Genomic DNA, 27,361 nt, shown 5'->3' on the forward strand with positions numbered 1-27,361 from the left:
TACCACATATGGCCTACAGCAGAACGGTATTTCTGTAGCTGTTTGGTTTGTAAGTAGGTAAAAATTAGCTGAAGAGGAACAAAAGGAGATATGGAGTCATAAGCATCTGTAAACACATCTAAATGAGCTGCAAAGTTGAATTTAACATGTTTGTAAGACACAAAGAATGTTTGCAAAACAACCCAGACTCATATATGAAATGTGCCTATTGAAGAAGGATGTTTCTCTTTGGAAATGCTTCCAGTGGTTATTTAAATCATGAATATATGTATATGTGAGGAAGCCGTCGCACAACTTTGGAGAAAATGGGGAACAGCTGTGGGTGTCAGGTGAATGGTCAAGTGGTAGCTGCGTTAGAAAAGCTCTTTTTTTTAATGGACACTGTGTAGTATGCATTTAAATATCCATACCTACTGTAGCTGGAGGCAGACGATGAAAGTGAAGAGGGTGGAATAGCAGCAGACATGACACAGTAGCCCAGCATTGCTTGGAATTACATTTTGGACGTTTCTCCACTGCAGGACATAGCGTGCACTAAATGTAGCGAGACAGAAAGTCAGGGTGAGGAAGTCAGAGTGGTGGATGGAATTTGGAGAAGCTGTGACATTGGACTTTTAGGTATCCTCAAACTGCTTCTGAACAACTATTGGAATGAAAAAGTGGAACATCCATCCAAGTTGGACTATGGAAGCAAACTTTTGTTGGATGATAAGCAAAATAAATTGAGAAATCCCTAAAGAACCCTGGGCAAGTTGTTTTTCAGTCTGACTGTATATAAGCACCATCAATTATGTCTATGTATTATATCATAGTCACGGCCACCATTAAGTCCTTCCACTGTCTTATTGCAACCAATTCATGCAGTGCAATAAATTACACAGACAACAGTCTGAGATAATGTCTTTGCTAACTAATTTGGTCAATTAATTGATATGCTGATTTAATGAGTCTGCCCTTACTTGGAAAATGGCAAGAGTCTCACATTGCCAGCAAAGTGTTGAAAGTGTAGAATCAGAAGTAATCAGAACTATGAATATTTTTCCATTTTCTGTCTATTCTGCTTCTGGAGAAAGATCAAACTGCTCACTTTTTTCATTCCTCCATGATGAGTGGTCTGAAATGAAACTTCTGTTTGTTTGAACAGGAGGGCACTGGCATCAATTATAAAGTATTTTTTATATCCAGTTTTTTCTGTGCCCCCTGGTGCAAATACCGGTCTTGATGCTTTTTTTTAATGTCTATTTGACATGCTGTTCTCCAATTCCACACAGAATCCACTCCTTGCTGCTATCACCTGCTGGAAGCATTTTCCCCCCCTATATGATCACATCCTTCTTTGAAATAAATGAATGCATTACCATGTTTATCATTATTTTGGATAGTGCTTCAACGTTTTGATACGTCTGATGCGAGTGCTGCTTTTTCTATATCTAGTCCTCGAATGAGTCACCATCACTTGCTATGACAAATAAACTTTCAGCTTTCAAGTCAACTTTGTTTTATGCCAAGATCCATATAAAGACACTTTTGTAAATGGGATTCTCGAGGGATGTATATTATCAATATATATATATATATATATATATTGAATATATATATATATATAATGTGACAGTATGCTTTAATTAAGATTTCAAAGTTTCTTTGACTCCAAGGTGCAAACAATTATAGACATGAACATAAACCCAAGAGCAATGTAGCTGTGTTACTAAATTAAAAAATACAAAAAAAACAGAACCAGCCAAGCAAAAAGTTGTTTTTATCAAATGCCTTTAGCTGTCTATAGCCAATGGCATGCTTCTAGCAAGTCTGACAACTGTTGACTGACGTCTGTTCATGTTTAATGTCGCCTGAGTTGTTTAATTGCACTAAACGAGTCGAATACAAAAGAGTATACAACTTGGTTATACACCTACACGTACGCAACCACACTAACGAACAAACAACACAAACGGAAGAAATAACAAAAGTCAGTTTTGCTGACACAACAAGCAGGCTTGCTGAGAGGGTCCATTCAGCTCAAGTTATCCCCCCCATTTCATTTCATTTTGAAAGGTTTTGCGCTTGTTTTCTTTTTCATTAGTCCGTGTAACAAACCTATTGTAAACCAATGGACTAATGGAACATCTAGGTGCCACACTTTCCACCTGGGTCTCCTGTTATCTAACAACAACTAGGATTTGCTACTGTGAAGATAAGTACAGTCTTATTTTATCAAAGCTTTTTTGCAAAGGTTTTTGTTAAAACACATGGAAAAGGCTTGACTGCCAGATGAGATGGAAAACCTTTCTGTATTCTGCTCACGCTGTTGCACATCGAAACACTGAACCTTTGAGCTCATGTGGAGCCCACAGACAGGTTACCTTTGCTGTTACTCACCCTAATTGATTAGCATGCAGAAATGTGCTCCTTTTATCCTGATTAAAAAAATTATAATAATTTTAAGTTGATATTTTGTTTTCACTCTCAATTGCAACACATGGTGTTAATTTGTGACATCTGGCACTGGTTGAACTCTTTTATTTATTTGTTTATACAGAAGTATGTAGATTTTATTTTATTTTCAGTTTAATTAATTAGTTGATCTTTTTACGTACCCCCTATCAACAGCAGAAGTACCCCCTGGGGTAAAGTTAAGTACCCCTGGTTGGGAATCACTGTAAAGAGATATAACCTTTGTGCATTCAAAAACCAATACACACACACACACACACACACACACACACACACACACACACTTATGCACTGCACTCTGTTTATTTGTTTGTTTTTTGGAAGAGAAAAGGAAGAGACGTACAGTCTGTGATGGCCTTAGTTCCTGGAGGTTGAATGCACTTGGACTAAATTGCGTTTGGCAATGAATGTAATGTAGTGTATGGTTCAGCCAAATATATCTTTTAATTCATGTAAATGTGTTAGAGCAGCCTGAGTAGAGAGCAGAAATGTCACATTCTGCCTCTCCCAGTTCCTAAGGCCCCTCCATTGCCATTTTACATCAGTCCACCAGATGCCATCGGACTTTCCCTCCTTTCCCGATCACCAGACTGCCACACCACATCTACACATCTGTTCCCACTTTCCTCATCTGCTCTGCCTGGCCTTCCCCGCCCACTTCCTCACCTGCATCAGTCAATCACACACCTGCTTCCCATTCCTTCTGATTAGATCCAGCTCCACATATACTTCTGTCAGTTCATCACCATAGATGCAATGTTATTTGTCCAATCCCTGTTGTTCTGCATTACCAAGCTTGACATGGAGAACCTAGTTTTGTCCTAAATGTTTTACTTAACTGTTAATAAAAAATGAAGTGTGAGCACTTGCCCTGTGTTGAAGAAGTATCCTTCAATTCATTATCATGGCGAGAGTACAAAGCACAGCATTTTATCCATCCCTCCCCAGTGATACAATGCTCTTTTCTTCAGAAAGTGGTAATTTGAGTAAGGCAAAGTGGAACATACAGCAGTGTGTTAAGGGATGAGTCTATTCTGAAAAACCCCAGACAATAAAATAATAAAACAGTTTGTGGGTAAACTTGGCCAAATTTAGGAAAAGCCAACTGAGGATTCAATGCTTCCAGACATAGAAGCAACATCAGTGTATCTATTGAACATGTGCAGAGCTTTGTAAACACGTCCAAGAGAGAAAACTGAACTGAGAGAACTGGTATTTTCAGTATTATTTCGATCTATTCGGCAATTGGTATGCGGGGTTTGTTTTCATCAGATTGATTGTTCTGTGGTTTTGTTTATTGGCTAGTATTCACTTGTGCTTTAGTGCAGCCAGGTACGGACTCTGCCAAGCCATACAACGCTGCCAATGGAAGGCCTACATAAGTGTCTAATCATGACTTTCTTCTGTGTCCCTCGTCCTCTTTGAGCCAGTCAACCAAACTTGATGCCCCAAGTCTTTTCTGATAGAAACGCCAACATAACAATGGTGCACAGCTCATTTTTAAACTTCTTCTATCTGGACCCACCTCTTTTCTGCCGAAGCAAACCAGTGAGGAAAAACTAAGTGAATGTGATTACTGAGCTGGAACATCATCACACCAGCCACCAGCTACTCAGTGAAATTACTGTCTTCCATATGGCAATCGCAAAGCATGACTCAGATTTTTTCTGAAACAAATCAACATATGGTGTTAATACATGGCCAAGAAATATTACATATCAACACTTAGCAATCAACCCACCATAAGGGAGATGGCATTTCAATCAACATAGGTTCAACATTGTGCAACTGGCCCATTTACACTGGACCTGTTTGGCTTTTGGACCTCCGCAAACACATTTTCAATGCTGTGTATCAGTGTGAGATGACTCAACAAAGGTCAACCATTAAAGAGAGCCTGAAAACATGAGTGCAATATGGATGGCTGAAAGGTCATTTTAATTTCAACATTACACAAATACAGCCAGCGGATTTGATCTTATAGAACCAAATGCAGGAGGTGGATGGATGTGGAATATTGCTACTTTAATACTAAATCCTGTCGATTATATATATTTATTTCTGTGTTAAAAACAAGTCTTTATTCTGCTGGCATATCCTTTCAGTATCAAGACAATTACATTACCAGTAATGGCAACATGTGCATTGTCAAATACAATGGTAAAACCAAGGAGAATGTGATGTACAAGTGTAACATACTTGGTTTGTGTACCAATCTGGATCCATTTCTGCGTGTATTCAGGAAAGACAAATGTGACACAGCCAACATTATTCATGTACTCTTTTAAATGGTAATGGTTAATGGACTGCTTTCATATAGCGCTTTTCCAATCTTTTGCAATCACTCAAAGCACGCTGTGTACGACCACTGTACCTCCTGAGCCACAGCCGTCCCATGATTTGTTAACGTTAATGATTTATGTTTTGTAAAGCAACACACCCAAGGTCAACTTCTATGAAATGGAAACAGAGGCAGAAGATTGAGCTGTAGCAATAACGAAAAGACAAGGTGAGAGAAGTAATTTAGTGCCGTTACTGGAAACCACACCCACATGGAGCACTTCAGTCAGTGTCCTTTAGCTAGAGTGTATATTACATTTAATATATGAAGGTTAAATTTATATCTTTACGTGCAATCTGAGGTAAATGACTGATTTTAATTCATGCTAAGAAAAACAAGGTGATACATATAAAGATAGGTGTTAAAACACGTTAGAGGCCTAAACGTTTGATTAATACAAACACATTATGAGGTGCTGCACTTGAGGAAAGCTGAGGTAACATATTCTATAAGTAGATCATGAAGCCGATGAACCAAACCGACTATAAAAACTGGAATACATTTATTTTGATGTCCAAGTCATAAACAGTTCGGTGTCATTTAATGTAAGAATTTATTTATTCTAAAGTTGTTTATTATTGAACAGTTTATGATTTAGGTTATGTAATGCAACTCAACGATTATCAGTGTCTATGCATTTAACTGCCTTGACAGTCTTCAGTTGTCTCTCCCTCTGCTCAACTTGCATAACACACACCCATATTTCCATTTAATCAGACGAGCTGTAATGAACAGATCTCAGATTACTGTTTGATGCCGTCTTTAATCCTTCCAGTCAGGCAACTGAGACACCGTCTGGACTGCCTCTGCTGAGCAGATTTGGATCAGGAGATCTGGGACTGCCTACCAATCAGCACAGTGAGTGTTCAGCATGTGAACACAGCATTCAGAAAATAGCCTTTTAACCAAACTACATTTACCTGTAAAGCACAATGAAATGCAGTTTTGCTACTCTGAAAATATAAGCCATTTGCAAAGTTTCATGAAATGGGAACACCGAGAGAACCACAATCATTTTTAAAATTGAAATGCATTAAGAGTCTCAAAGTTCAATAACACAGAATGGACAAAATCCATTATCTCTTTCACAAGTATTTTTAAAATGCTGGCCATGCAGATGTCAATATCGTCTCATAGATCTACATGCATCCCACTGGCACTCAGCATTCCTGCATAGTAAATACTAAAATAAAGACATTTCATTATTCTCTTTGTTAGTACTTATTGAATATCAGCTTTCCACCCTGAGATAATGCTGAATGAATGATAAGTTATTTTGTAACAGTGGCAACAGTTTAATTATCTGTTGTGTGATAACCAATACATATAATTAATATACATTTAGAAAAGTATTTTAATGCTTCTAATCAAATGGGATAATACATATAAGTAACTGTACTGTCAGGTTACAAAGACAAATTCTTGGCAACACATTTATGAACATTATTAACTTGATTTGATATATATTCTTCTTACAGCTTTTGTATACTGCAGCGGATACTCTGCAGCCAGGTAACTAAACATTGCTGCAGCACTAATGTTATAACTTCTTAGCTAATTTATCTCAGACTGCTGGTTCAGATGTAACACATCAATTATGCTCTTTATGTCCTTTGTGAGAATATTCTGTTACAGGGAGAGAGAAAAGGGGAATGACGGGTTTCACACGGGGTAAACGCAATTTCAAATGCATCTCAGGAACAAAATTTTACTAAAAATAAGTCATTTGACTCTTTGTTGACATGATGAATAAAACGAATTCTCAGAATAAATTATGTACTTCAATGTGACCGGTGTAAGTGGCTGAAAAGAGCTAAATCATGTGCGTTAGATCTGAAGAGCCTCATGGAAATCCCAAATGCCCTTCAGACTTACTGATTTAAAAACTTCATCTTGGTGTTCAATTTGAAAAGGGCACAAAAGGGCAGGGTCTAAATTAAAACCTGCTCAACCAATTATGTGCTCACTGCTTATTTCTATTTTAGATAAAGTTGATTATCTGTGCTCAAAATACCCAAACTCTCCTTATTGAGTTTACTGGTAACAAAACACTGATTCATAGTTCATTCCAATAACTTCTCAGATAGATACATTATATGCATTTCACATATTGGAAAATACATTTTCACTCACTTGTACTGACATATTTGGTATAATATACGTTAGCTGTATATAGGCTGCTGATGTGGATATGGCATTTTATCTTTATTCATTAAGCCACTAAAAGTCTATTCAAGAAAGAGTAATTGAGTAAGAGCATCCAGTCCAAATGTTAAGACATAGTAACTCACGTACACACCAAGTCATTAATTTCATAATTTTTATTAAATTAATTCACATAAAATGTGCTTGCATAAGAGCCATAGTTCTAGATGATGATCAATGTAACAAAAATATTCTTGTGACCTTAGAATGAATCATGTACAGCACAGAAGTGTTTGAATATGGAAAGTAAAACAGAGACGACGGGCAGAAATGACTTAGGAAAAGTGCATATTAGAAGCAGAAGAGGAGAATTTAAGGGCGGAGAAGTGGAGAGGGGGTGTGATGTGAGACAAATTTTCATCTTCCAGTGAATCGAAAGTGTAAAGATGAAGCACTAATGCTGGAAATCCTAGAAACAAAGCTGTATGTGGGCAGAGAGGAAATTCATTTTGGGAACAGAATTAGGTGGAGCGAGTCACTTAGTTGAATTTAAAGCTGTTTTAACACTGATTGTGTGATGCATTGTGAACATTTAAACAATGATTTTACTCTTTACGTATTGTGTGAGAAGTACAACAGCGTACTTACAGCTGTGATTTGAACGATAATTGAAGACACAACACCAATTGCTCCATTTTCTAAACCACCTGTCATTTTCCTGTCCAAGTCCACCACGATTGGGCGAGGGTGAACCCCACCTTTCCACCTATTGGTTTCCAGTCCATCACGGACAAAGACACTCACCCTCACAATCACACCTACAATTTAGAGCTCCCGTTTCACCTGACCTGCATGTCAGTGTAGAGTTGGAGGGACAATGTGCACCTGGTGGAAACCCGCAGAGAGGCAAAGAAAACATGCAGACACCAACAACACTATCACTTTGCCACCATACAATACAACATAAACATGTGACAAAAAATGTTTTCTGATAGGTACAAGTTACTGTATTCTGATCTTGATGGGAACTGTATTTTAGAAATGGACATTAGTGTTGTGTCTCGTCAGTTATGTTAACTGTTTTCATGTTCATGTTTAGTGTTTAGCTCAGGCTTTTGTTTAGTTTCATGTTAGTCTGTGGTTGTGCACTTTGTGTAGTTAGATTCACTCATGTCTAGTCTCGTCGTGCACTTCCTGTTTTATTTTATACTTGCCTCTTGTCCCTCTTTCCAGATCCCTTTACTTCCTTCCTTGGTGTGATTGTTTGCCCTGATTGTTTCCACCTGTGCCCTCTCACCTCATGTTTAAATAGTCCTGTATTGTGCCAGATTGCACTTGTTCATATGATGTGAGTCTCGTTGATTTAGCTTTTTCCATGTGCCTCATTGTGAGAGTTTTTGTTTTGTATTTTGAATTTGATATCCTCTTAGAGCAGAGGTAGCCAACGCGGTGCCCGCAGGCACTTGGTCGCCCGCAGGGACCACGTGAGTGTAAAGCTAAATCTCCATTACCCTTTTCGCTGAGACAAGCTAACGGGAGCAGCTACGGTGGGGCGCGAGGTGCATTTTTACGCTAAACATGGCAGAATAGCGAAAGAAAACAAACTATTTTCACAATGATTGGGAGGAAGAATTATTTTTAACACAACAGTGAAAGAAAAGTGTGTATGTGTCATTTGCAGGGCGACGGCAAAGCGGCACATTGTGAAGACACTTCGGTACGTGTCACAAAGCTACCATGCTAACTCACTAACTAACTAACTAACTAACTAACTAACTAACTAACTAACTAACTAACTAACTAACTACACACCTGCAGCACTGCGGGCAGAACAAGCCCTAAGTTAAAGGCAGCTTTGAGTATCAGCATCTCTTCTCACCAGGCCGGTGAACAAGTCACAGAAAGCATCGGAAGCTTCATTGAGAGCTGCACATTATTTAATAAAGAACAAGAAAGCCTTTTCGGACGGAGAGGTCTTGAAAGGTGCAATGATGTTATTGAAAACACTGTTCTAAGACGAGAAGAAAGGTTCTGATGTGATCTCCACTCTGTGATGTTACAAAGTTAGTGTTTGTACAAACAGGATATGATTTGAAGATGTGACAGTTAATGATTTCCTTAATTTTCTTTACAGAAGTGATACTTTGTACTAAAATATAACTGGTGTGATTTTGAACAAAATGCTACAAATGTTCTCATTCATACAAAACTCAATAAAGATATTTACAAAAATATCAGATGTGATAATTCTGACTTTCAAATGTTGAAATAGATTGAGAACATAAATAATGCATGTTTAAATATATCCGTTTCCTACCATGGTAAATCATTGTTTGTAATCATTGTGAGGAATAATTAACATTAATATGTGATCAGACAGTCTCTTCACAAATATGAATATTTATTATGATTATTGTTATTAATATCATTAAAGGTGAACCGTGCAACTGTTATTCAGGAAGTTTGTATCAAACAAGTAGCCCTTCGTATTATTCAGTACCCTTGAAGTAGCTCTCAGTATCAAAAAGGTTGGTGACCCCTGTCTTAGAGAGTGATCTAGACATTGAAGCAGACCGCTGTGTCTGTAAATGTTTTAATTAATGTTGTGATATTGATTGTTGTGATTGTTTTTTTTTTTTTGTCTAACTGCTGCTGCCTATCTTGACCAGGACTCTCTTGAAAAAGAGATTTTTAATCTCAATGAGACCTATCCTGGTAAAATAAAGGTTATAAATAAATCTTTTGTTTTGTACTTTGTTTAATTCTGTGTTATCCTCCTTGTAAATCGTTTATTATTTGATACATAGTTTGTAAATCCTCCCTGTGAGTACTTTGTTTTCAGTAAAGTATTTCATGTTGTTACTTTACATCCGTCTCGGAGTCATGCTTTTGAGTTGAGTTCCTTCGCAATTAGTAAAAAAGATCAGTCCTGAAAACTAAAATATTTACAGCCTTCTCTGTGAATGGCTCAATGTAAAAGGAAAATGACTACAGAATCTTCACCGCTGAACACGGCCAGATGGCGAGGAACATGATAAGGTTGGCTGCTTTACTGTTTCCGTCTGTTGTGACGACCATAGGGCAACCCTTGAGATCTCAGCAGCTATAGACTGTCTTCAGGCTCCTCTGGTCCTCAGCAGAGAGCATCTAGTCAGTGTACTGACTACAGTTGCAAAGTAAGTAATTGAAAGTTTTTAAAGTGGAGCAGTTCTGCCACTCTTGAGTGGCAGAAGGGGCGCTTGTTGGCAGTGGGACAAAAGCTGTATTCTGGATGAGGCAGTACAGAGTCAATAGTTTTGGATGTTTTTTTTGTGCTGGCAATGCTTGTGAATCAAGTCTGGCTCTAGGAAAATAATTAAACTCATTCTCTGCCTGACTTAAAAAGTCAACAGGCAACGGGGGTTTGAATATTTCACTTCAATGAAGGGTTGCAACAACGTGATAAAGAATAAATATAATGCTGTCAGACATCAGGAATAAAATGATTTGTATAACCTTTCCAAGGGTTAATTAAAGGGATTGTGCAATACTGATTTAAGTTATTGAATTCTACAGCAGCATTTGCTTAAGGTCGATGTCAAATACAAGATTAATTGCAACCATTTAGTTTTTACTTAATCATAGAAAATACCAAATAATGGCAGAGTACAGTAAGACAAACAGTCTCAGTTTACCAGCATGAGTGCTTTGATCTCATTTCTCTCTAAAAGCCTGCTGAGTCCTGCTCAACAGGGATTTCTTTGCTTGTTTTCTCTTTTTCTAAATGTGAAGGAGTCCATTCCTCAAAAGGGCACATGGGTTTAGAACAAGAACAAGTTTTCAAAATGTCCTCACTGTTCGCATAACTAGTGTCACCACTGAATACATTTCAAAGTAATTCTAATTTTCTAAATAAAGCTCTTAATAAACCCATAGGATATTTACCTCGTAATATCAGTGAGTTTTTGTGACCACATTAAATAAATCCATGTACTTGCATAATAGAGTGCCCTTTAATCTCTGCTTTAAAGAGAAATTAAATTGTATAATATTGTTTTTGGATTAAATTAATACATGGATTAACAAAATTAATCTAATGCATGGATTATCAGTTAAGCCTTGATATGAAAGTTGCCTGGCTGTTGTGAGACGGAGACATAAACTAGAAATATGAGCGTAAACTATTTGTTAACCTGCTGACCTTGTGAAATGTCCTTCCATGTGGTTGACACTTGCAAACCAATGTAGCAGCTGGAGAAGGCAGCTTTGTAAGAACAGTTTGATATTCAAACAAAGCATTTATGGCAATACTGAATAGTGGAACACAATTATTACACTTGAAAGCCTTATTAATCACTTTAATATCAGCTGACGTCCTCATCTGTGGCAGCATATGTGTTGTGGTTGGGAAAGGCTGTCTTTTAATGAAACGGACGCACAATTGATTTATGAGGCTGCAAAGGTTAGAGCAGAATGTACACTTGCAAAACCTCTTGTTAGATTTTTTTAAATGTGTTTTCTAAGAAATTTCATATGAGAAAATATTGTTTGTTGTGTAACTTGTTGAATTCCTTCTCTTGCAGTGATTGTTTTCCTCTAACATGTCATTAAAGAGCAGACGTTTGCATTGAGTGTCATTATGCGGTTGAGTCAAGACCACCATCTGGATATCCCTTTCAGCAATTATTCATCATGAGGCAAGCAGTAATTTCTGTTAACCACATCCCCCCCCCCCCCCCCAGTATTATCATAATCCATGCCTCCGGCACCTCCAGCCACTTCTCCACGTCCTCCCGTCGGCTAAAATCTATTCTGCATTTATGAATGTCTGGCAATTGTGCCTTTCATACACACTCTGTGGAGTTGTGTTTGTGGAATAACTATAAGTTCATTTAAGGCGTGAGCACGTAAGAAACTGCCAAAAACACTATTATGGGCTGATAATTGGAAATGTTTCAAATTAAAAGTGCTGAGATCTTAATTAAAAAGTAAAATTAATTTAAGTTTTTACAGAAGAGTACACAATTAAAGTATCTTTCCAGGAAGTGCAGCAAGCATGCCTAATGTGACCCGACTTACACCCCGGTGTTCACACCGACACCTTTTCACCGTCTTAAGGCAGCAGTATTATTTTCCTTTCAAACGATCTATCCATCTCTCCTAGCAATATAAAAGAAGAGTCTGCTAGTGCAAGGCAGCAGGGCCTGATGGCATAAGGGAGTTCAAAGTATGCACCACTTTCCAGCAAAAGCTCTTTTGCGCCAATTCAACCCAATTATGAGCCTTAAGAGGGTACCTCATGTACAGGAAACCTTCAGATACACTGACTTACTCTAGAGTCTTGCATCCTGGTAAGAAATGTGTTTTTTTTTTGGGCTTTTTAAGAAACATTTTTAACAACTGCCTAAGAAATGAAATATAACACAAAATGTCTGAAAAGAGAGCAACACATCGTGCTGATTTGACAAATGCATTAGTGAGCAAATATCACAAAGTATGTTACATCAATTTTATTTTCCATAACATCGTGTTTCAGTAGAACTGTACACATAATGCATTTCTTTTTACACACGGTTCACTTTGAAGAGACTCGGTGTCACCACTGAGCCTTCAGAGTGTTGAAATTTCAAATTCCATTACATTCCACAGATTTCCCTTTGGTTACTCAGAACATCCCCCGGGGCGTTGCGGCCTGCACCTGTTAGTGAATTCTTCTCGATGAGATTCACCTTTTATAAATAACATCAGACAAAGCATGCACATTCACACAGCCTCTGGAACAAAAGACACTTGTAGTCGACTGGCTAAATGCCTGAAAGTTTCGTCATCAATTTCCAACCTTTCTCATGTTTTTAAAGAAGACATTTTTAATTGTCTGGTTTATAATCAGGTGTCGCTTGTCACCAAAATAAAACGTTACACCTTAAGCAGGAATTCTTTTGTAACATGCCTCAAAGAATTCAGACTGCGAGCAAACAGAGAGATCCTACGTCGTAGTGTAAATATTCACCAGGTGAAAAGGATTTGTGCTTTGCAAACATTTTTATAGCTGTTTCATTCGTGTTTTCGTAACTCCATGTGTCGATTGATGCCCTGTCTGTAAACTCTATGCGTACACAGCTACACTGCTGTGTTTCGTCATCGCATTTCCTGTGAAGTATACTGTAAGCGCATTCAATTACCGGTACGTTCCCAAGGCTTGTCATTTTATTTTCATAAGTAAGCGCATAATTTGATCAGTGTTGCATCCTTTTCTGCCTTTAGCTGTGAGCTGATGTTGTCATGCTGTTACATAACAATGTATGACACACACAGAAAGCTGGCTATTGTATGGTGAGTACGTCCAGATGAAAATAAAGGACAATCATTTCTACTCTGAATGTCCCATGTCGCTCAGAGTTGGAGGGTGTCCAGAGGAGAATATTTAAATGATCTCTTATACCTGCTTACGAGGTTGCCAGGTTTCTGCATAGCAGACAGTAACACTGATCAAAACACAATGTTGTATTTCAAATCATACCAAAGCCTTGATCCATGTATGTGATTAAGAGTCTTTTGATTTGATTTGAGAATATATTGTGATCTATGGCCTGTAATTATACACTACACTCGTAAAAAAATAAGTCAAATGAAGCGACTGTGTTTATAGCAGCTATTGAATACAAGCATTTTCATATGCAAAGTTTCACTCGCGCTACTTTTTCTGCAAAAGATCATATGGTAGAAAAGCAAAAGTCTGAAAGTGAGAAACTAAAGGGAAAGCCTCTTTTGGGAAAATTTCAACCCTGCATGAATTTAATGCACAGATGTTGGGGATAAAGCATAATGCTGACATTTGAGAGTGTGTTGTCTCATTGAGTACAGCACTCAAAATGATTAGTAGCGCATATAAACCTTAGCTTTCATCTTTCAGTGACGACCTTCACTGCTTACTTCCTTGTGTGTTTATTTTGAAGGCAGACTTTTATTTCCAAGAATATGTCTTTTTCATTTCAAACTAAAAGTCAACATAAGTTCACAGTTTTTCTACTAAGAAAATTAAAAAAAAATTCCCCCTCAGTTACAATCATAGCACACTTGAAGCTTCTGCTGTGGGAAACAAACTAAACACTGTGCTGCAGCATCTCACCTGGTGCAAACACGCGCAATCATGGCAATCAAACAGCAGGATACGTTTCCTGAAAATAAGCAGCTCACCGTATGGCATGCATTTATGTGCCAGAGAATAAAATTGTCTGTCAGTCTTTATAAACTTTGGCTACATAGAAACTCTAAAAGTAAAACAAAACGAGTAAATAGTTTACTTTTTACCTTTTTATTTTTATCATTTAAATACGGCCAGCTTTCCAATTTTGAAAACAAGATTTGTCTTAGAATTTAGAAGACTAAATCATTACCTGATTGTTCTGTATTTAACCCCAGTGAGGAATTGCAGCAGAGTGGTTAGTTTAGAAAACTAAAGCTGTGAAGTTGCGCTGTACAAATAAGGTATGTGAATCTCACTGGCGAGCAAGATGTCATGGAGAAAAAAGGTCCAAAGTAAGGGTGCCGACAGTGAGCATAGGAAACATAAATGAACATAGTTACATAATGTTGCTGTAGGGTATATAGAAAGAAAAAACACAAAAAAGAAAAAGATAACATTTGTTCTTCTGTTTTGGCAATTGAGTCTCTTGCCTGAGGCTGGCATGTGTAGTTCTGCGCCACGCTGAAGAGAGAACTTTCTATAGACGCGTGCATAAAAAGAAGCAGTATGGAGGCAAACTAAGTTTTGTGAAAAGGTTTGTTTTTAATAGAAAAAATGGCACATGCCATAATTAAGATTCAACACTATTGTATTAACTGTAAGGCAGTACTTTTGAATGAAAAAAGACCTTAAAGGACCCAAGGTGAATTCAATATTTTCCCCAGCAATAACTCAACAAAGTGTATGTACACCTAACGCTCTTCAACTATGCACGTTTCTTTGGTTTAAATTGTTGCTTTGCTTCCCTATAAGTGCCTCTAAAACACTTTTCAGATGTTAGAGCAATAGATTTTTTCAACACCATAACAACGTCCCTTTTGTTTTGTTAAGCTCTTCTTTCCTGCAGCGACCTGGACACCACTCCTGCTTCCCCAGTGGTGGAATGACCTTCTCACCTCTCTGGTCACGACAGCACGGTCACTCCTAGAATTATCTAAATCCCATCTCTTCAACAAAGATTTTACATGCCCCTGTTTTCAACCTCTACTTTGCACCGCAAATGTCAAAATGTTTGCTTCCATTCTCTGCTTGCAAACCCCTCGCATCTGTCCTGGTCTCATGAATATTTATAGCACGACTTTGAGCTTTGCATCTGTTACCATTCTTGATCTATGGCTTTGCACATTTTTACCCTGTATAAGAACACACAAATGTGTGGTGAATTTAAATGTGTAAAAAAACAACTTTTATTAATTATTTTGATGAACTTGGTTTGCAATTCTTTGAAATTTGTATATTTTGATATATATTTTTTATTATTAGTAGTAAGTAACACTAATAATATATTAATAATAATAATAATAATTAATACAATTATATTCTATCTAATTTGTAATTATAACTTGATGCCATCACTCCACACTGAAAAACAAATGTATTTGTAGCGAAGCAATGTACATGCCAATTAAGCAAGAGGTTGTTTTTGATGCACTTTGCCACCGTAGTATAGTTAATGGAAAGAGAGGTTAAGCATTATCCGGTAATATATTGTTAATTGTGTCGGGTTATTGAGCTCAGATAAAAAAACACATTTCAAATACATCTCCAATAACAATATACCACATTTAAAAACCACATTGACACTAAATAACAAAAAATTCATTTGAAATGTCTTCAGACTTCCTTATATGGCAGCTAATCAACTGCAAATGTTTCGGACAACAATGTAGCACGACTAAATGTTCGGTAGGCACCCTGAGATGGGAATACAGATATGAGCTGTAACTTCTCAACAACTCTAAAACATACTGTTCAGTTAAGAGGCAATGAATGTCACTCTTCTGTCAGATAAATACAACTAAGTGACACTATCACTCTGAAACCCTTCCCTTAATATACTCGTTGTGTTTGTTTATCCACAGTGAAAGCATCAAAATGTGTCCCTGGTGAATTATTATTATTTTTTCAGACAATAAATGAACTACAAAGATACATTACCTATGAAATGAAAAGCTAAAATGTTGCATAAGTAGTTCAGAATGAAGAATAAGAATCACCACTGACATTTTGCATATGATGTAGTGGGCAGAGGAAACTGTGCTTCTTTATTACTTGCTGCACGTGCAGTACATGTATTTATCACCTTTTCCAGGGACTGGAGGCTTTCTTACATAGAAGCGGGAGAACATCCTGAACTTGCTATGTTTCTCAGTCCCTTTTGTCCGCTTGCTGTGTGGCCTGGAGAGGAGCATCATATTGCAGTGACTCGGTAAAATATATGAATATACTAAAGTGAGGGACTATCTTCAGTTAACTGGATAGGATTTTTACATGCAACCCATTTTGGATGGTGACGAAGACTTTGTTTCGAATTGCATAGCAGAGTGTTTGTTTGCATAAAGAATTATCCATGCTGTTGCTCTTGGCAACTTATTGCATTGCGATTTTGTTAATATGTTGGCACCAGTGTATGGAGTTGTGCTCTCACTGTGTGAAGTCTAACTGTCACTCTGTCCTGCAATGTGGGTGTACTCCAGTGGTGGAAGTACAAGCAAAAGTATAAAAGTATCAGTATCAAAATAAACTTAAAGCAACTCAAAGAATACTTTCAAATTGTACTTAAGTACAGTACTTGAGTAAATGTACTCACTCTCCACCACTGGTGTTCTATAAATCAAATGGTGCCTTCCATTGTAGGTTTACAGTGAATTCATATTTATTTTGTTTCCTTCCCTCAGTAGCCCTGTCTCCACAGTTTCATTTGGTTACAAATGACTATTGTTTAAATATTTCTGTATACTGTTTTATATGTTATGTAACCATACAAGCTATATACAGTTTGCTATAATTACGCTTTTGATGAAACATCTGCAAAGATTGGTACAGTAAACTGTATGTTAAGATTGTTTTTATGTTCTGTGTCAAACTCATATTTCAGAGGTTAGAAAGCTAAGACTAAACTTTATTCAATGAAAATTAATGGAATATTTTGGGGAAAGAAAAGTTTAACAATAACTTTTCTATTTGATATCAAACTAACGTTTAGCCTTTAGAAAAAAAGGTAGGCTATTTTTTTGTCAAATTGTTTTTGGTCAGTGTATAAAACTTTGGTTATTCAACATATAAAATCAAGGGAGGCTTTACATGCAGCCTACAGTGACGTATCCTATACTTTGGTATTTGGATAAAGTTACATAACGGTCAATGTAGAAGTAGTACTGGTAGCAAGGTGTTGTGCAAAAGGATGGATACAGCAGCAATAGATATGTAGGTGTCCTCCACCTGCTACACCACATGCAACATTGGTTTTGGAACGTTCAAAAACTAAAACAACCATGTAAATTGTCACGTCGTTCATGATGTGGTGCTAGTTTTGTGCATGACTTGTTCATTTCCTGAATTATTGTATTATGTTCATTACTAAGTTTTTGTTTGTCGTTCTTTTCAGTGCAAACGAGTCAGACCAGGCAGCATGATGTGCATGCTACTGCAACATTACTGTCACCACGTCAAACCCCATCAGACTGATGCTATACATTAAAGACAGACTGACATTATCTCCTCTTTGACCAATCTAGCATTCAGGTGAGGCGAGTTGTACTATTTGAGGCTTTTGAAGTTACTAAAGAGGGGTTTATGTTTAACAGTGGTTACCCCCAGTCTACAGCAGCAGACATTAAAGGATATTACATTTTTTATGAATTATTAATGTACCATTCAGATTAGTTTTAGAGTATGAGCAAAGTGAAACTGCAATGCATGGCTCTGTTCTCCCAGGACATCTCTGTTAATGCTTGGTGTTTGAGAATCACAGAGGAAACTCCTTATTTAGCACTTTAGCAAAGTTGTTGAGCAACAACTTCCAAACCATAAACTTTCAAGAACTCCTATTAATTATATAATTCTTCACAGCTTTAAAAATGATTTAAAAACTTCTCCACACCTGCGCCCTGTTCTGATCGATGTCAACCAATCCATGTATTCCAGTTTCATCCGTTACTTGATACTCTTTAGCTGCACAACTGACTGGATGTCACATACAAACAGGAATCACCATTTAACAGGCTCATGGATAATCATTTCATTCTTTGTTTAAACGATCTCTGACCGACACGTTGTTGTTGAGCGGCGGAGGCGGCGATTGCTTGCTCCTCATGCTCCTGCCGTCCGTGGCGGCTCGCGAACTCTCTGTCACAAAGAGCCGAGCCACCCAGTTGGAGGTGACAATGCGTTTGTACTCGTTCCTGAAATTCCTGTTGAGTAAGCCATAGATGATGGCATTGAGACAGCTATTGAAGTAGGCCATGAAGTAGCTGACCACAAAAAGCCACTCGGGAATACGAGGAATCACACGGGACGGATCTATGGCCACCGCCAAGCCAATCAGGTTAAGTGGAGCCCAGCAGATGGCAAACAGCACAAAGACCACAAACATGGTGATGAAATTCCGCAAGTCACTTGGTCTGAGGCGAGGACTCTCCTCTGTCTTCACTTTACGTCGCACCTGGACATGATGAAAACACATAAGACAGGAATAAGACTGTTGATGATGGCAAAAGGCTACTGTTCCTCTCTGCCTCCCTATGTTACACTTATACAAACACAAAAAACAACGAGAAATCCACACATATTTCCACACATACTCAAGGCATGGAGTTTATCTAATTATTCTACCTGTCAAACACGGTATCCCAGCTGAAATCGCATGCATTGCACAATAAAAGTTTTGGATGGCAAAAAGAATTTCAATGATGGTGCATTTTGTCAGGATATTCTGGCATTTAGAAAAGATTACACTGACTCGTCCAGTACTGGGTCAATAATTAAAGGTCAAAAATGTTTCTGTGACCATATTTTCTATATTACAGGTCCAATTTGCGAGATGGATCTTATCATTGGTTGTCCCAAAGAATGCCTGTGTTATTTACAGCTGATGGCATGTTAATTAAAACTATTAAAACCCTCTGTGTGCCTGTAAAGATGTGAATAGCCCTGTAGAGAAGCAGGAGACTGACCTGAATCACAAGTACCCAGATACGTAGATAGCAGAAAGTAACCACTGCAATGGGAACCAGGAAGTGAACCACCACTACCGCCACTGTGTAGGAGCTGCTGACATTCTGAGCGAAGGTGCAGGAGTAGACCCGCGGGTCGTAGCGCAGGGAGCCAACAAAGAAATTGGGGATAATGGCCAATACTGTCAGTACCCAAATTAAGGCAACAAACAGCAGAGTGTTGCGATAGCTGTACAGCCGACTGTAGGAGAATGAGTGACAGATGTAGCAGTATCTGTTCACTGCAATCCCAGTGATGTTGAAAATGGAACCAATGACACTCAGGCCCATAACGAAACCGCTGACCTGAATAGAAAGAAAGAACATGAAGTGTTTGTGTCAGTTTGTTTGGGAGCAGTTTTATTGGAAGTGAACGGAAACATGCTGTAACTGATGCTGTCTTACCATGCATTGTGTGTTTCCCAGTGCCCATCCGTCATGGAAGAGAGCATAGAGAACCAAGGGGTAGGGGTAGAAGGCTACCACAAGGTCAGCAAAGGCCAAACTCACCACAAACACATTACCTAGAGAGGAAGACGAAGATAAAAAATACATTTAAAGTAACTTGTTCTCTGATTGTGAGATGAGTCACATGGTTTATTATGCAAGAGACACGATAAATATGCTTTTCTATTAACACCGGATTCACCCTCTAATGTGGCACCCCTCGTCTTCTCATCTCAGCACAATACATGTGCTTACATGTGCGCAGACAATCAAGAAGAGAACATTAAACCCTATTGGCTTGCTCCGATAGAATGCATAAGGAGCGACACTTTTGATGTTTTTACATTTAAAGCGCTCACATATTTTGCATATAAAACATATTTACATGCTCTTTATGTTACAATGTCAAAATGTCCCTCCGGTATTCCCCTTGTTTCTACAGTACAGTCGTATACCTTTGTAGCTAAATTCTTCAATGGGCAATTAAAATTGCTGCACATTCCTTGATTCAATTACTCTGTCTCTGTGTCCAGATGCCCTCAGACTTTATTTTTTATTATGCCACTATTACATTGTTTTTCAGTTCAGGAGCAGTGGTGAAAGTTTGTCTGGAGCCCTGCCACAGAGTAAGGCACACCTGGCGGACATCTGCACTCTACTGAGTAAACTGGTCTAGTTCCTCTTGTGTTTCTGTGCTGGTTTTCGCTCCTTTGTCCTTCTACACGCCTGATCTGTATCAGCCGCATTAGTCACTCCCTGCTGCCAGAGTTTTTCCCCAGCAAATCAGCTCCTGCCAATTACCTAATTCTCCTCACCTGAGTTTCTCCAACCATCTCTCATCCCCTCGTCACAGTAGTTTGTATTTAAGTCCTGGTTTACAGTTCAGTCTTTGTTGGATCCTTGGTTTTGTTTTGTTCTGTTTCTGTTCAGTTTTGCCTTGTTCTGCCCACCACCCAAACGTCCACCTTATGTTCGAAGCTTTTGATATTGTTAACTTTATTTTTGTCTCCATTTAAGATAAATTCTTCAAAACTGAGCCTCCTCTGTAAACATTTGAGCAAAGTTTATTCATATAGCACTTTTTTACAGACACCATTCACAAAGTGCTTCACAGTCAAATAAATTAAATAGAATAAAATACATAAATATAAAACACCAGATAAAATATACAAGAGGAACAGATATAAGACACACGTTAAAACATAAAGTACCACATGCTACATAAATGCCTGTCTGAACAGAGACATTTATTGCTTGTTTTTAAAAAGCCACGGATTCCAAAGACCTCAAGCTTATTGAGAGACTATTCCAAAGCTTAACGGCTGCCAACAGGAAAGTATAATCTCCCCGAGTCTTAAAACTTGTCCGAGGTACATTTAGATGTACCTGATAAGATGTAGGGCTCTATAAGTGAGCACCAAATGTGTTTAATTCATTAGAAAGTTAACAGGAAGCTAGTGTAAAGAGGTTGACATATGTGTAATATATTGGACGGGTTGTTTACGGTGTAACGATTTATTAAGATTTATTAAAAAGAAAATTACCGTAGTTCCAACATGATGAGATAAAAGCTAACAGCTTCAATTCATTATTGACACAGCGATTACGCAGACTAGACCGAGAAGATGAGGACAAGGCACCAAAATTCTAAATGCTAACATTAGCATGCTAACATGCTCACTATGACAATGCTAACATGCTGATGCTAAGCAGGTTTAGTGTCTACCAGGTTCACCGTTATAGTTTAGATTGTTAGCATGTTAAACTATACTAACAAGCACTAAACACTAAGTAGCCTACAGCTGAGGCTGATGGGAATGACATTAGGTTTGTAGGTATTTGGTCATAAATCAAAATGTTTGGAGAAATTGAAATAGGGTCACAAGAGTTATTGTAATTCATCCTGTGGGGGAAATAAATGTGTGGACCAAATTTTATGTCAAACTATCCAATAGTTGCTGTGGTATTTCACAAAAAATACAAATCTGAAACTCATGATGACAAAATTGTCAAATTAACTGTGGCATCTTCAATTATAGCCTGATAAAACTTCATAATTCAATACTGAATTTTTCTTTCCAGTGTATTTTAATGAATACATTGGACGTGTGCTTCCGGGAGAAAGAGCATACTGTACAATGAAAAGGGGGATGATGTTCTGTATCTTTTAAAAAACCCTAATATGAGTCTTTTCATTACAGGGCTGCTCAAACGTGATAAAGCAGACACTCATTTTATCAGTCCGGATAGATTATTATTCATTATTAAATGCTTTCTTTGTGTCCCATTTCAATACCTAAATTATGCAATGATGAAACACACACATAAAGCATGGTTGAGACTGTGCTTTAATTTCACTCTTGAGACTTCAGCAGTCTTATAGAGAAGAGTTTGCAACTCATTTATTAAACTGCACTTTCTATATTCAACAAAACATCATTTAGTGGTCCTTTCAAAAAGCTTGCTACTTTATTTTTCTTCTTTTTGCAGCATGGTTTTTCTTTCACTGTGCCTTCTTGTGCTGTAGGAACGATATCAACTTGAGCAAGTACAAAGAAAATACATTTAATAAAGACTAACTGCTCAAATCTGGCATCATTAACCATTAACCGTTTTATAAAAGCTTCTTAAACTTATAAAACCTATTATGAATTATTATTTGCAATTAGTCTGATAGGGGAATGAGAAGTTATGGAAATAACTTGAAATTAAACAGTAAAACTTAAATTGGCAATCGTGCAATCAAAGTTAGTGTACAAAAGCAGGCATACATTTTCTAGAAATTAGACAGTTTCTGAACTTTTTGAATCAACTTCTAATTAATTCAGAAGTTATTCTCTTTTCTTCATAAAAACCTGTTAACATTATTCCATAAAAAAGTTGTGAATCGCTCAATCAGAAATGACTACAAACACAGGTTTTCTGATAATTATGTTAATAAGATTTTAAATGTACATGTTGAACTGAGTCACCTCCAACACAGTAAAGAATGCAGCATGTTTGGAATTGTGACATTTCAGCTGCGCGTGGACTCAAGCTTTAAATTATTCGGACAATTATCACACAGCTGTCAGAGACATGTTTGATTTTTTTTAAGGCAATCATCAGCACTTCTAAAATGTGTAATGTGTGACCCTTTAAATGACTCGCTGTTCCACTGCGCTGCCATGGCGTCACTCTACATAACAACAGGCATTACATAAACTCTTGTATAGCTGCGCAGCTGTCGTGAGCCTCTTGTCCATGCATAATTGTCTGCTAAATCAAATGTCTGGTAGTTTTGCCAACTGTTTTTTTTCAATGTTTATGCTTAAGCATTGTTTAACAAAAGAAAATACATGGAAGAGTATTTATGCAGTTATGTTTATTAATGAGAGTAGTTTATGTTGTTTGAGAGGTACTGAGTAGGAAAGTAGTGATGTGAAATTTGTATGAAGGTGTAACAAACTGATAAATAGGCAACAACAATGATTTAAGTGAGTTAATTGAGTTTTTTCTACTTACACAAAAAGCTAATGGACATGTATCAGCACTGATGTAAAGCTCGAAAAACCAGATGGTTGTAATTATTATCGAAAGTGAAAAGAGAAATCCTTTCTGTGATAGCTGTTTGTGACTTCTCTGACCAAGCAATGCTTTGAATGCACGAGGACTGGATAAGCAGACATTGCCACACATGCACTGCTCTGGCATGGACCCAGGGTGTGTGTGTGTGTGTGTGTGTGTGTGTCTGTGTGTGTGTGTGTGTGTGTGTGTGTGTGTGTGTGTGTGTGTCTGTGTGTATGTGTGTGAGTGTGTCTGTGTGTGTCTGTGTGTGTGTGCGTGTGTGAGAAAGAGAGCAGTTGCTGGCCGCTTCATTTTCTCAGCCTGAACTTTTGAACCATCTGTTCACTACGACACGGATTATGATGGTGTTCACATTTCATTAATAATTATTCTTTAATTAGAGTCTAAACTTAAATGTGACCATCTTCTTTCAGGGTTTAGAGCAATGTAAAGTATAGTTACATTACATTACAACTTAATTTACCAAGCAGCTACTGGGAATGGGCTGTTATTTGGACAAACAACTGCTCAGAGACCTTGAGTTTCATGAATTTTCAGATGAAAGCATATACACACTCTGAGGCATTAAGTTTAATTTGCTGTAGCAACCTATTTGGCTGCACCAATCAAAGAGGAAATGAACACACATACAAAGTAAACAGTATTTTTGTGCACTGCTGGTTGTTTTTTTCTTTCCTTTTTTATGCTTAATAGGTGGATTGGATGTTCCTTAGATTGAAGTTTCTACAGCTCTTCACAAGGTTATTCGCATGTACATAATTGCATACAGAAACTTAATCTTGTTTGTCAAAGGCATACGTGAAGATTGCTGTAATAAACAAGATTAGAACTAAAAATGATTTCCCCTCAATGTCTGTAAGCAATTCCCTTGGGGAAGAGATTGCGAAGATTTTCCTTTCATTTCCTTTTTTAAATTTTTTTATGACTCTCCTGTGGGAGGACATAGGCAGATTTGCCTTGTTAGCATTTAAATTTGTTTTCAGTTAAAGATCGGGGCCAAAAAAGAAAATGATGGCAGGAATGGGGACTGAATCCAGAAAGAAGTGATGTTGAAAGAAAAGTGATCGGCCATGATAAAAGCTGCACTTTCATGGCGAAAGGCTGTGTTAAAAAGCCAATCTGATTTACGGAGGGTAAATAATACAATCCCCACGAGACATGATCTGGACAATTAACAGCCTTGTTATTTTATAATGAAACTGTCATCTCTGGTCATTTCTTCAATCTGTTAACAGAGCAAGAGCATGACACAAAGACATAAGGGAGGCAATCGCTGACACAATCTGCAGAGATGAATGAACAAAGCTGTCATCAGGAAATAGAGAATTAGGAAGATGGCGGAAAATAAAAGGAAGTTAAAGGTTGGCGGAGGATGATATTGTTAGCAGCTGAAGAAGAGCAGGGGGAATAAGCTGATGACAGAAGACGAGCTAAAAGAGAATATATTTTCTCATAGCTTTGTAGGCAAGGCAATAAACGATCCTGTCATCACCACTATACATCAGAGACCTTTCCTCAGCATGGCAGCTTCCTCACTCCGCTGCCCTGTCGACTGCCTGGTCATACATAGCTGACCTCAGAAGGGAAAGTAAGGCCAGCCTTTTTAGCACTTCCACCACTACAATGTTCTTCACTATTCACTTGGCTGCTCCTCACATTTCTCAACCAAGAAGTGTTTGTTGCAACGATACGACCCCTTCCTCGCCTCATAATGATCCTCCTTTTTCTTTTTCTGTTTTCATACGTTGAATGTGTTTCTCACAGAAGAAACACAAAACACACACTGAGACTGGATGACTAGGTCATGTTGCAAACATGAAATGAATTGGGAGCATGAGTGACTACTACTATGTGAAGAAAATGACCTTAAAAGTGCTTTGTATCACAAACATAATAAAATGAGTTCACAGAAGAAGAGGACTGGCACACTTTGAGTCTGTTTTTATATGCTGTAACTGAAAAGCAGTTATTGCCTCAGGCAAATACTGTACAGTGAGTTAAACTTCCCTCTCATAAGCTTACATTTACTGCAGGAGCAAGGACATGTATAGCCTAAAGTATATTCCAACATTTAAAGTGTTTCTGCTTTTTAGGACAACAACAAAAAAAGCTGGCATGGAAGTTGACAGCCATAGATAAAGCCAGAAAAGTTGTAACATCAACAAACAGCCTGCATGTTGATGTAGAGCTGGCATCACGACCATCTTGATCTGACTTGTTTGTGAAGTTAACACGTTTGAAAGGCCTCAATATTTGCCACATAACCAAATATATAGGTCTGAGAGGTGGTTGTAAAATTCCCATTAATAAATTGCGAGACAAGTCATATTTACATACACTTCATCCATGGCTCACCAATAATCATATTTCAACATATTTGGCTTCACACCACTTATCTAACCCACCAGTAAATTCTGTCGAAGTGCGGAGGGGAAAAGCTGGTTGAGTGAATTGGTGTAAACAGCCCTGAGGTAACATTTTAATTAGATATGTGCAGCAACTTAACCAGTAAGAGTTGTGAAAAGTCTTTTCAATTTGACCGTCTTAGTTTACCTGGAAGTCGGTACTCGACTCTGACCAGCTTAAATGCGTCAAACAGGGACATGCACCTTTGAATGGCCAATAGATCCTTAAAAAAACTAATGCTGCAGATTTTCTTTGAGACAATATTCTTAAATTACAAAAACCAACTGGCTAAGTCCTGCAATTTTTAAAATGGAATTACTTTGTCAGGGATTTGATTCACTTCCTTGTTCTGACTGCCAACACTCTCCCTGAGGAAGTTGTCTTCTTATGTCGTAGTCAGCGTCATCTTATGTTCTACTGGGACCGATATAACATTTTCTGATCTGCCACCTCTGTGCTTACGCTTGTGTTACTTTTGGTTGGGGACAGGATGCAAAGCTTCATAAACCCAAACACCTCCTTCTGAAGAGCGTATGCATTGCAGTACAATGCCCCACTACAGCCACCTTTGCCTCCACCTTAAACAATGCAAGGGGCTGCGTTGGTGGGGGAACATTATTTCAGATGCTGGTAAAAACTGAAATATGATCCAGGAAGTGCAGTTTGAACCGATTCACCGAAATCTTCTGGTTAATAATAAAAAATCTGACATGAACAACATGACATGCCAACAGCCATACTACTGCAGCAGTTCAACCATTGAGGGTCAGCACGTATTTTTAAGCAGGTGTTAAGTTTCTCTTTAACAAGAGCTCCAGGGTAAAAAAAAAAAACTCATTGGAGGAATGTGTGTAGGAAATAATTGCTGAATATTTTAAGGTAATATGATTCAGCCGCTTTTCAAAGCAGCTCTTTCTTTAGCTGCCTCCCTTAGGTCTATCTCTGCCTCCTTCATCGCTCTTTAGAGGGCACTCTCAGTCACAGACTGTTTACAGGATAAACAATGTACTTCATCCAATATAACATTAACTTTCACAACAAGTTAAAAGTGTTAAGGAACCAGCTCCAAGATATCTAATGCAACATGATTTAATCAGTAATAAACAGATGCCACAGTAGGAGCATAAATAATTCTCAGTAACTTTCATAAACAGACAAAACAAACCTTACTGCCCACACAAAAACAATACAACTAATATTATATTGTTGCAGTTGCTTTTGGGGAGTTGCTGTTTTTCCTTTCATTTAAGTTTTTTATTCATTTGAATGCATTCTTTATTTTTAGAAAAAGCCTTTCAAGCCAAGGCAAACACAGCACGCTGACCGCAAAAAACAAACACAACCCTCATGCTGTGCACTCTACACTAACTAAGCAACTGCAATGACGTATAACCTTTGTTTCAGGCAAACATGCAAACGGGCCATGACCATAATGATAAAGAACAACTTAAATTATGGTACAAAAAAAGAAATGTGTAGAGCGGAAAAGTGGAAAGTTCCTCCTCAACTGAAGCACTGAGTGAAATGAATGGCCACGCTAAAGATATATATGCATCCCTCATTACAGTAAACAGGGGATTCTTCACAGATATAAGAATAACAGCAGCAGCAGTGGCAACAACACTAGTATTAGTAATGTTGTTAACTTTATTATAATAACAATAATAATAATAATAATAATAATAACTTTGTTCACCTATACAGTATGTGTAACATTTTGGTAAATACACTTTCTTTTTATTCAGTGAATCTCATATATTTAAAAAAACACATACGTTTGTT

At 37.7% G+C, this 27,361-nt stretch overlaps 1 protein-coding gene across 1 annotated transcript in view; it reads right to left on the reverse strand.

Moving 5' to 3' along the window:
• Positions 1-12,987: 12,987 nt before the first annotated feature.
• Positions 12,988-27,361, reverse strand: part of mtnr1bb (melatonin receptor 1Bb) — a 35,062-nt gene continuing 20,688 nt past the window's right edge. Inside the window, exons 2-4 of the mRNA XM_029448620.1 lie at positions 19,565-19,683; positions 19,121-19,465; positions 12,988-18,609 (exon numbers count right to left, since the gene is read on the reverse strand). Coding sequence (XP_029304480.1) covers positions 18,187-18,609; positions 19,121-19,465; positions 19,565-19,683 — 887 coding nt within the window. The 3' untranslated portion in view covers positions 12,988-18,186. The remainder of the gene's footprint in view (positions 18,610-19,120; positions 19,466-19,564; positions 19,684-27,361) is intronic.

Source organism: Cottoperca gobio, chromosome 14 (assembly GCF_900634415.1).
Source record: "Cottoperca gobio chromosome 14, fCotGob3.1, whole genome shotgun sequence".
Lineage (NCBI taxonomy): Eukaryota > Metazoa > Chordata > Actinopteri > Perciformes > Bovichtidae > Cottoperca > Cottoperca gobio.